This window comes from Chiloscyllium plagiosum, unplaced genomic scaffold (assembly GCF_037043375.1).
Source record: "Chiloscyllium plagiosum isolate Xiang-an unplaced genomic scaffold, Cpla_swu_hap1 HiC_scaffold_2, whole genome shotgun sequence".
In the NCBI taxonomy this organism is placed as follows: Eukaryota; Metazoa; Chordata; class Chondrichthyes; order Orectolobiformes; family Hemiscylliidae; genus Chiloscyllium; species Chiloscyllium plagiosum.
The window spans coordinates 48,391,477-48,403,510 of record NW_028270140.1 but is presented as its reverse complement, the minus strand read 5'-3'; the positions used below and the strand labels follow the sequence as shown (position 1 = coordinate 48,403,510).

The 12,034-nt window shown below is 41.3% G+C and overlaps 1 protein-coding gene across 1 annotated transcript in view; it reads right to left on the bottom strand.

The window, feature by feature from the left end:
* The window catches only part of uhrf2 (ubiquitin like with PHD and ring finger domains 2), a 180,428-nt gene that overhangs the window by 46,700 nt on the left and 121,694 nt on the right, over positions 1 to 12,034 (bottom strand). The window contains exons 5-6 of the mRNA XM_043715167.2: positions 1,143 to 1,252; positions 834 to 1,020 (exon numbers count right to left, since the gene is read on the bottom strand). Of these exons, the coding sequence (XP_043571102.1) occupies positions 834 to 1,020; positions 1,143 to 1,252 (297 nt within the window). The remainder of the gene's footprint in view (positions 1 to 833; positions 1,021 to 1,142; positions 1,253 to 12,034) is intronic.

The window sequence follows — 12,034 nt, the reverse complement described above, 5'->3', positions numbered from 1 at the left end:
GATGAAAAACAGGAAGTTATTGCAAATACATAGGCAAGAATAAGTTCAGCCAGGAGTAGAAGGTTGGGGGGGCCAGAAATCGCACTGGCAAGGGAACTGTGAAAGGGAGTCAAATGGTTGAAAAACAACAATTTCAAATTGTCTGATGGTAGAAGACATTATAAGAATTACAGATAGAAATAAGCACACAGGTGAGATAAGTAATAGTCAAGTCAATATCCACTGGTTGTCCACCTCCCCAAATGTGAGAATTTTAAAATCCTTTGTCACCATTTTGTCCATAACATTATGTTACCCTCTAGCTTCGTAAATCCTCTACGTTGCCCGTGGCACTTTGTGCACTACTCTCTTCCGACACTAGTCGATAAAGTACCTCCCTTTTTCTGTCCTATCAGTTGTTCAGTCTTCAGTCTGTGTGCCTCTGCATTCAGGAATCTCTCTTTCGTTTATAAAATTTTCATCTTCTATTACCATAGCTTACTTTGGCTCTTAATTCTGGTGCATCTTTATCATCTTGTCGCACTGACCATAAGTCATGGTGAAATTCCTCTTTAGTCATATACAAGTAAAATTCAGAGACACTAATGGTATAAGTGCTGTCATTATAGCTGTAACTACAATTTACTTGCAGATCTTATTAGTACAGAAAAAGCTGCTCTTGAGAGAAATCTGCACAATACAACTGGCCGAAACCCAGCTTCCACACTCAGAAATTGTGGTTTTAGTTAAAATCAGAGTCAGACCTAAATCGTCACTGGTGATGACGAATGAGTCCTAAAGAGTCTCCTGTTCTTCCCTTTCCTCATCCCTCAATAAATAAATAAAAAAATTACCAGTCCTCATCATCTGGTATCTTGCTGAGGGGTGGGTTCAAGCAGTATATGTGATACGCCATATTACACTCATCACACAGCAGCTGCATATCCGGATCCTGCTTTCCACCACATAATCGACAGGCGCAAAATCTGCATTCTTTCTCTGGATCCGCCTTGCAGTATTTACATTCAGGGCCACTCTTCCCTGGAGAGGGGGAGGGGGAGAAAAAGGGTATGGGAACAAAAACAATTTCTCGAATCAAACACCATCCACAGGGGTGACTGAATGCTTTGTTTAATTCTCCCCGTGCAGGAATAGCCACATACTCTTAAATTGTCCATCAGCTAGTGTTATCGGATCGGCTCCAGGTCTCTCAATCTTGTATATTTCATCCAAAAATGGTATCTTGCAGTCACCTATCATATCTAATGGGCCACTGTAAAACAGAAATAAAGCCATAAGTTGGCTGAGAAATTCAAAATTCACTCAGGACTTCTGGAAAAGCCCTTAAGACATGTAAAAAGGAACACATTTCATCCATGCACGCAATTAATCATCGTTTCAGTTTTCTCATCTGTACCAATTCCATCACAGTCTGAAGATAAACGTTAAAAGTTTAAAAGTATTCCTCTTCAAAACTAACAATAAAAAATTCCCATTTATGCAAATGCACTTAAAGGTATTGCCTCTCAAAGTAATTCTTCCCTCGCAAAATTTAAAAATTTCAAAAAGGTTACCTGTCTGACGTTGCTATTCACAATATCCCCTATTACAGTGTCTACCCCAAATAACCATATTATGCCAAATGAGGTAGCCCTTATCAAAGTTTCCAATGCTTTTTAAATGTGCACAATGTAACAGAGGCCAGATGAAAATTCTGAATTTACAGAGTGAAATCCTGAATGATACGTTGCCATACACAAGTGCGCTATTCTGTCACAACTTAATAAACCATTAATTCAAAAATGCCAGAAACTGGTCAACTCTTAGATTTATTTATTTATTTTTAAATCATTGTATAACATTTAGCTAGGTAAAAAGACTAAAAATGCTGTCACCTTCAACGATAATGAGTGGATCGTACAAACATAATAATCAGGAGCAAAAGTAAGCCAACTGTAGACCTTGGAGAAACTTTTGGGAAGAGCTGACAACTGGGGAGCAACTAAGTGGCTCTTTCTTTTTGTAAATCTTCAACAGTGAATATGGAACATTATAGCAATTACAGAGATGTGACTCAGGGATGGACAGGACTGGTAGCATAATGTTCCAGGGTATAAGTGCTATTGGAAGGGTAGAAAGGGGGCAAGAGAGGAGACGGAGTAACGTTTCTGATTAGGGATAACATTACGACTGCACTTAGAGAGGAAATTCCTGGGAATACGTCCAGGGAAGTTATTTGGGTGGAACTGGGAAATAAGAAAGGGATTATTGTACTGTAGATCCCCCCCCCCCCCCCCCACCCCCCAATAGTCAGCAAGAAATTCAGAAACAAATTTGGAAGAAGATCTCAGTTATCTCTAAGAATAGTAGGATGGTAATGGCAGGGGTGTTTAACTTACCCATGCACAAAGCCTTAGGACAGCCTGAGCATTAGGGGTTGGATGAAGAGGAATTTGTTGAATGTGTCCAAGAAAACTTTGATTCAGTATGTGGATGTACATACTAAGGAAGGTGCTAAACATGACTACTCTTGGGAAATAAGGCAGGGTACGTGACTGTGGTGATAGTGGGGAGCAGTATGGGGATCAAGTGACCATAATGTTATTAGTTTTTAAATAGTGATGGAGAAGGATAGACTGGATCTAAAAGTTAAAGTTCTGAATTGGAGGAAGGCCAATTTAGACTGCATTAGGCAAATTGATTTGGGTGGGACAGGGGAGAGGGGGGGAAATGTTCGAAGGTAAAGGGACGGTTGGAAAATGGAAAGCATTCAAAACTGCGATGGAGAGTCCAGAGACTGTATGTTCCTGTTAGGGTAAAGGACAAGGCTGGTAGGTGTATGGAATGCTGAATGACTAGAGAAATCGAGATTTTGGTCAAGAAAAAGGCAGGCAGGCTATGAATCCTGAGAAGAGTTAAAAGGCAGTAGGGGTATACGTAAGAGGGAGATCAGGAGGGGTATGAGATAGCTTTGGCAAATACAGTTAAGGAGAATCTAAAGGGATTCCCCAAATACATCAAGGACAAAAGAGTAACTAGGGACAGAATAGGGCCCTTAAAAGATAATCAAGGCTGCCTATGTGTGGAATTGCAGGAGAGGGGAGAAATGCTAAACGAGTATTTTGCATCAGTATTTAATGTGGAGAAGGATATAGAAGAAATAGAACATGGGGAAATAAATAACAACATCTTGAAAAATGTCCATACTACAGAGGAGGAGGTGCTGCCAATCTTAAAATGCATAAAGGTGAATAAATCCCTAGGACCTGATCAGGTAGGTGTACCCTAGAACTCGGAGAGGCTGGGCAAGCGATTGCTAGGCCCCTTGCTGAGATATTTGTATCATCGATAGTCACAGGTGAGGTGCCTGAAGACTGGAGGTTGGCTAATGTGGTGCCACAGTTTAAGAAAGATGATAAGGTAAAACCAGGGAACTGTAGACCAGTGAGCCTGACATCGGTGGTGGATAGTTGTTGGAGGGAGCCCTGACAGACAGGTTGTACATGGACTTGGAAAGACAAGGACCGATTTGGGATAGTCAACATGGCTTTGTGCATGGGAAATTGCGAATCACTAACTTAATTAAGTTTTTTGAAGAAGTAGCAAAGAGCAGAGGCAGAGCAGTGAATGTGACTGAACTTCAGTAAGGCATTCGACAAGGTTCCTCATGGTAGACTGGTTGGCAAAGATGAGATCTCATGGAATCTAGGGAAAACTAGCCATTTGGAGACAAAACTGGCTCAAAGGTAAAAGACAGAGGGTGGTGGTGGAGGGTTGCTTTTCAGACTGGAGGCCTGTGACCAGTGGTGTGCCACAAGGATCGGTGCTGGGTCCATTCCTTTTTGTCATTTATATAAATGATTTGGATGTGAACATAGCAGGTATGTTTATAGAAAGTTTGCAGGTGACACCAAAATTGGAGGTGTGGTGGACAGCAAAGAAGGCTATCTCAGCATACAGGCGAAAGTGAGGACTGCAGATGCTGGAGATCAAAATATTTCATCCCTTGATAAAGATGCTGCTGCACTTTTCCAGCAACACATATCTCAGCATTTTGATCAGATGGGCCAATGGGCCGAGACGTAGCAGATGGTGTTTAATTTACATAAATATGAGGTGCGATGTTTTGAAAAGGCAAATCAGGGAAAGACATATGCGCTTAATGACAAACCCTGGGGAGTTTGTCTGCTGAACAGAGCGCCCTTGGGAGTGCAGGCTCCTTGAAAGTGGAGTCATAGCTATAGGGAGAGGCTGAATAGGTGAGGCTGTTTTCCCTGGAGCACAGAGGCAGAGGGGTGACCCAGTAGAGATTTATACAATCATGGATAGGGCAAATAGACAAAGTCTTTTCTCTAGGATGGGGAAGTCCAGAGCTAGAGGGCTTAAGTTTAGGGTGGGAGGGAAAGATTTAAAAGGGACTGAAGAGCAACTTTTTCATACAGAGGGTGGTACGTATATGGACTGAACTGCCACAGAAAGTGGTGGAAGCTGGTATAATTATAATATTTAAAAAGCAGTTGGATAGGTATATGAATATGAAGGGTTTAGAGGATTATGAGCTAAATGCTGGCAAATGGGATTAGATTTATTTAGGACGTCAGATCGGCATGGATGAGTTGGACCGAATGGTCTGTTTCTGTGCAGTACATCTCTCTGACTAACTCAATAACATGTTACTACCTTCACACCGTGTCCTTATTCTGTGTACTAATAAATCAGACTTCAGTGCAGATTAATTTTAATGCTTCAGCACAATTCCACTGACAATAACAGTTGGAGATTACAATGAAAGCAATCTTTCAAAACTCCTCAACATGGCTGTATGCTGTTCTCTTACTTACCTGGTTATAGCTCACTTTAACTGCTCACCTTGACAATCCCTTCTCAGCTCCTAAACTGGGAATGCTGGGAAGTTAGTGGATTATGCAGCTGTGCTATTGGGTTAACACACCTCTACTAATTATAATCTATTTTAAGATTCAGCATTCGTCATAATAAAAAAATTCACAGTTATAATTCTTTTATAAATTTATTTCAATTAAACTTCACAATTGTATTTTCACTCTTGAACGACTTTACATAAAGATAATTATGCAGACATTTCTAGCATGTTGGTCTTCTTTTCAAATTGAGATCATACTGTTAAATTTGTTGCAAGTACTTGGAAATTTAACAGTGACCAGTTGTTGGTAAAGCTGTCTTGAGATTGAGATCAACCCTCAAAAAAACAGTATTTTCTGTAATGGATCTATTTTCAGTGAAAGCACTCATCCTTGTATGCTCGGGTGCACCAATACAATATGACAATGATAAAGCCTACAATTATAGGGGTTTCAGACCCATGTTGACAACTAAACCATTGGAAACTTATTCCAAGCAAGTTATACTGGTATTAAATGTTTAGTAACTCAGGATTATTCACTTCTATACAGTCAATATTTCATCCCTTGATAAAGTTTTGTTCACTTAATTCAATGTATTGATGATCTTGTATTAAAAATATATTTACAGACAGATTTTTGAATAAATCTTTGAAGAACAGCACTATCTTCCACAGTAATCACCACAATATTATGGCAATTTTCTTTTGTTATGTTACAAAACAGATTGAGAGTTAAAAGAACTGTAACAATATCACACACATTAATGATTATTACTGACAAGAGGATCAAACAGCATGGAGCCAAAATGTACAAATATACAAATGTTTGCATTCATTCAGCACAGCACCAATTTTGGTTTAAAAAAAAACAGAAAAAGATAGCAGGTCATCACTTTAAAAGTATAGTCAATGCAGCAATACTGCCCCAAATCAAAATCCTTCAGCCAGAAGTATCCAGTAGATAAGTGGGTGTCTCTAGCATCATGGATGCCAGATTTCTGCCAATTCAATTTACTCCTCATGACATCAAGAACAGGTGAAGTCACTAGATCTTGAAAAAACTATGAAACAGGAGAACATCCAGCAATAATACTGCAGATGTAAGCTCCAGAACACTGTTCCAGTGCAGCTGCAACACCAGGATCTACCTGACAATGTTGTACATTGACTAGAATCATCAGAAAAATGATGCAAGAGTTGTTAAAAATGCTATCAAACAGCACCTGCTTAGCACACTGCTAGCAAAGGCTACCTGTTCAGCAAGAACCTGCTCACTGACTGTCAGGGATTCATCAGGGATATTCAATTCCTGCCTCATTACAGTCTTGGCTCAAACATGGATGAGAGAGATGAATGCCAGAGAAAATGTGAAACTGACAACTATTAACACCAAGACTGTATTTGGCCAAGTGTGGCATGAAGAAGTCACAGCAAAACTGGAGTCAATGGGCATGTCTCTGCTGATTAGAGTCATACCTGACACAAACGAAGATGGTTATGGTTATGGATGTCAACCATCTCAGTCCCAGGAAATCTCTGTAGGAGATCCTCAGAGGAGTGTCCTGGACCCAACCGCCTTCAGCTGTTTCATCAATGACCTTCCTGTCATTGTAAGGTGGGTGAGCTCTCAAACATAATGCTTAATACCATTGATATCTCCTCTGATACTAAAGCAGCCTGTGTTCATATGCAGCTGGACCTGGATGCTGAAAAGTCACAAGCACCATACGTGATGCATAAATGCGTGACAATATCCATTTCCATTTCTCAAGTGAGAATCTAACCATCCCTCCTGGACATCCAATGGCATTGCCATTGCTGAATTCCACACTATCAACAATCTGGGAGTTACCATTGAACTGGACTAGCCATGTACATACAGTGGCTACAAGAGCAAATAAGAGGCTTGAAGTTCTACGGGGAGTAACTCATCTCCTGACTCCCCAAAGACAGTCCACAACCTACAAGGCACAAGTCAGGGTATGATGGATTACTCCCCACTTGCCCGAATGGGTGCAACTCCAACAACACTCAAGAAGGTTGACACCATGCAAATCGCTTGATTAGCACCAGATCTACAAACTCTCTCTGTCACTGACACACAGCAGTAGCAATGTATACCATTTATAAGCTCCACTGCAGAGATTAACCAAAATTCTTCCGACAGCATCTTTTAAACCCATGACCTCTACTACCTGGAAGGGCAAAAGCTGAAATGTATCAGAGCATCCAAGTCGCACATCATCTTGACTTGAAAATATATCACCACCCTTTCACTATCACTGGGTCAAAATCCTGGAACTTTCTCCGTAAAAGCACTATGGGTGCACATATTCCCTCTTGCCCCACACTGAGTGATAAATTTCAATACTTAGTTGTCTGTGGATTATTCTTATGCAACCAATTGTTCTGTGCTATTAGTTCTACTCTGCATAACTTGGTGGTCTGTTGTAATTCAAGTAGAAGAATGGCAACAAACACCATGCAGCCCATTTGCACCAACAAAACACAACGGTGTCATATTGCTCATGCTTTTCTCTTTCCTGTACTCTTCTTCGCCTTGATTTTATCCCCTTTCCCTCTCAGCAGTTAAAGTGACAAATATGCATTTTGAAAACACCTCCATGGTTACTCGAAGCTTTTCAGGACCCTATCCAGGCAGGTGAGCCACTCTTTGCAGAGGCCTGGGTATCTGTTACTGGAAGACAGCACCATGAGAAGACATTTTGCTCAGATATCTATCAAATCACTGGATGGTTCTGAGCACTGTGATACCGTGTTAATTACAGGGCTTTTGATCTGATCATTCATATCAGCAAGATGGATTAATGAAAAAGGAGCATAGTGCTTAGTGTCATTTCAACTTAATAATTTCCAATGGAAATAGATAATAAAGAGTGTCAGGACAGTGCCGGCACCCAACACTAACTCCATAGATCTCCCACTTTTAACATGATAGCCAATGGTAAGGATACACTAAACTTGACATAAATTAATCATTTCTTTAGCTCATAGGGGAAATGGAAAATCTGATAAAGTTTACATTCTGCCTGTTTACGATGGCAGTGCTTAAGCATGGACATCATCATGCAGCTAATCATGATACAGATGTCTTGGAAAGCTTGCAGCCAACAATGTGGGTCTCAAATTAAAATGTTGCACTCTTCAGGACTGGCACTCTTTACAGTGATAACTTCAAGGGGGTTGGAGTAACAGAGTAAAGAAATCTTACTGCAACTATATAAAGTGCTGGTAAGACCACATCTTGACTGCTATAAACAGTCTTCAACCCTTAATTTAAGAAACAATACAATTTCACTGGAGGCAGTTCAGAGAAAGTTCACTTGGATAATTCCTGTTTTGTTTATTCTTTCATTCACAGGATGAGGGCATTGCTGGCTAGACCAGCATTTATTGCCCATCCCATTCAAAGGCAGTTAAAAGTCAACTGCATTGGTGTGGGTCCAGTCACATGTAGGCCAGACTAGGTAAGGATGGCAATTTCCTTGCCTAAAGGACAATCGTGAACCCGATAGTTTTTCCAACAATCGACAATGAATTTATGGTCATCATTCAATTCTAAATTCCAGATGTTTATTGAATTCCAATTCCACCATCTGCCATGGCAGGGTTCGAACCATGGAGGCATTGTCTTATAGCAAAGACTAAACAGGTTGAGGCTCTACTCGTTGGAATTTAGAAGAATGAAAAGTGACCTCAATGAAACAAAGTATTCTTAAGGGATTTGACAGCGTAAATGCTGAGAGGATGTTTCCCCTCATGGGAGCATCTATGACCAGACAGCATAGTCTCAGAACGAAGGGGTGCCAATTTAAGACTGAGGTGAGGAGGAATTTCTTCTCCAAGGGTTGAGTGTCTTTGGAACTCATTCCCACAGAAAGCTGTGGGGCAGAGTCATACAGTCATAGAGATGTACAGCATGGAAACAGACCCTTCGGTCCAATTTGTCCATGCCGACCAGATATACCAACCCAATGTAGTTCCATTTGCCAGCACTTGGCCAATACCCCTCCAAACCCTTCCTATTCAAATATCCATCCAGATGCCTTTTAAATGTTGCAATTGTATTAGCCTCCACCACTTCCTCTAGCAGCTCATTCTTTACATGCACTACCCTCTGCGTGAAAACGTTGCCCCTTAGGTCTCTTTTATATTTTTCCCCTCTCACCCTAAACCTATGCCCTCTAATTCTGGACATCCCCCACCCCTGGGAAGAAACTTTGTCTATTTATCCTATCCAAGCCCTTCATGATTATATAAACCTCTATAAAGGTCACCCCTCAGCCTCCAACGCTCCAGGGAAAACAGTCCAAGCTATTCAACGTCTCCCTAAAGCTCAAATCCTCCAAACCTGGCAACATCCTTGTAAAACTTTTCTGAACCCTTTCAAGTTTCACAACATCCTTCTGCTCGGAAGGAGACAAGAATTGCATGCAATTTTCCATCAGTGGCCTAATCAATGTCCTGTACAGTGGCAACATGACCTCCCAACTCCTGCAATTAATACTCTGACCAATAAAGGAAAGCATACCAAATGCCTTCTTCACTATCCTATCTACCTGCGACTCCACTTTCAAGGAGCTATGAACCTGCACTCCAAGGTCTCTTTGTTCAACAACACTCCCTAGGACCTTACCATTAAGTGTATAAGTCCCGCTAAGATTTGCAGCACCTTGCATTTATCTAAATTAAACTGCATTTGCCACTCCTCAGCCCACTGGCCAATCTGATCAAGATCCTGTTGTAATCCAAGGTAACCTTCTTCGCTGTCCACGGCACCTCCAATTTTGGTGTCATCTGCAAACTTACTAATTACACCTCTTATGCTCTATATACACAATGAAAAGTAGTGGACCCAACACTAATCCTTATGGCACTCCATTAGTCACAGGCCTCCAGTCTGAAAAACAACCCTCCACCACCACCGTCTGTCTTCTACCTTTAAGCCAGTTCTGCAATTGGATAATTGAATTATCCAAATGGATAATTCTCCCTGTATTCCATTAGATCGAACCTTGCTAACCAGTCTCCCCATGGGGAACCTTGTCGAACGCCTTACTAAAGTCCATATACATCACATCTACCGCTCTGCCCTCATCAATCCTCTTTGTTACTTCTTCAACAAAATCAATCAAGTTTGTGAGACATGACTTCCCACACATAAAGCCATGTTGACTATTCCTAATCAAATACATGCCTTTCCAAATACATGTACATCCTGTCCCTCAGGATTCTCTCCAGGAACTTGCCCACCACCAAAGTCAGGCTCACCGGTTTATAGTTCCCTGGCTTGCCCTTACCACCTTTATTAAATAGTGGTACCACAGTAGCCAACCTCCAGTCTTCCAGAACCTCACCTGTGAATATTGATGATACAAATATCTCAGTGAGGGGCCCAGCAATCACTTCCCTAGCTCTGCACAGAGTTCTAGGGTGCACCTGATCAAGTCCTGGGGATTTATCCACTTTTATGCATTTCAAGACATCCAGCACTTGGTCCTCTATAATAAGGACATTTTTCAAGATGTCACCATCTATTTCCCTACATTCTATATCTTCCATGTATTTTTCCACAGTAAACATTGATGCAAAATACTCGTTCAGTATCTCCTGAACACAAAGGCCGCCTTGCTGATCTTTGACAGGCCCTATTCTCTCCCTAGTTACCACTTTGTTTTTAATATATTTGTAAAAACCCTCTGGATTCTCCTTAACTCTATCTCATATCGCCTTTTTGTCCTGTTGATTTCCCTCTTAAATATACTCCTACTGCCTTTATACTCTAACGATTCACTCGATCTATCCTGTCCATACTTGACATATGCTTCCTTCTTTTTCTTAACCAAACCATTAATTTCTTTAGTCATCCAGCCTTTCCTTTCACCCCAACAGGAATATACTTTCTCTGGACTCTCATTATCTCATTTCTGAAGGCTTCCCATTTTCCAGCCGTCCCTTCATCTGCCCTGCCTTATTTACCAAGAGTAGGTCAAGTTTTGCACCTTCTCTCTTAGGTACATCCACATACTGAAATAAGAAAATGTTCTTGTACACTTAAAATTCCTCTCCAACTAACCCTTAACACTATGGTAGTCCCAGTCTATGTTTGGAAAGTTAAAATCCCCTACCATAACCACCATATTATTCTTACAGATAACCGAAATCTCTTTACACATTTCTTTCTCAATTTCCCTCTATTGGCAGGGGGGGGGCTATAATACAATCCCAATAAGGTGATCATCCCCTTCCTTATTTCTCAGTTCCACCCAAATACCTTCCTTGGATGTATTTCTGGGAATATCCTCCCTCAGTACAGCCGTAATGCTATCCCTTATCAAATACGCCACTCCCCCTCCTCTCTTGCCTCCCTTTCTGTCGTTCCTGTAGCATTTATATCCTGGAACATTAACTTGCCAATCATGTCCAACGCTGAGCCACGTTTCTGTAATTGCTATGATATCCCAGTCCCATTTTCCCAACCATGCTAAGTTCATCTGCCTTCCCTGTTAAAATTCATTTATTTCAATGCAAGAAGCTCAAGTATTAGTCCTACCTTGTTCTCCTCTTTGTCCCTGCCTGCCCGGACTGTTTGGCACACTTCTTTTCTCAACTGCACCAGTCTCAGATTGATCTCTTTCCTCACTATCTCCCTGGGTCTGAAACCTCCATTCCTAGTTTAAATCCTCTGAGCAGCTTTAGCAAATCTCCCTGCCAGTATATTAGTCTCCTTCCGATTGAGCGGCAATCCATCCTTTTTGTACAGGTCACTTTTACCCCAGAAGAGATTTCAATAATCCAATAATGTGCATCCTTCTCCCATACATTCATCTGCTCTATCCTCCCATTCCTACCCTCACTAGCTCGTAGCATCGGGAGTAATCCGATATTACTACTCTCGAGGACCTCCTTTTTAAATTCCTGCCTAACTCTCTGTATTCTCCCTTCAGAATCTCAACCTTTTCATCTCCATGTCATTGGCTCCATTGTGTATAGTGACCTCCTGCTGGGTCCTCTCCCCCTTCAGAACATTCTGCACCCTATAAGAGACATCCTTAATCCTGACACCAGGGAAACAACACCATTCTGATTTTTCGCTACTGGCCACAGAAATGTCCGTCTGTGCCTCGGACTAGAGAGTCCTCCAACACAATT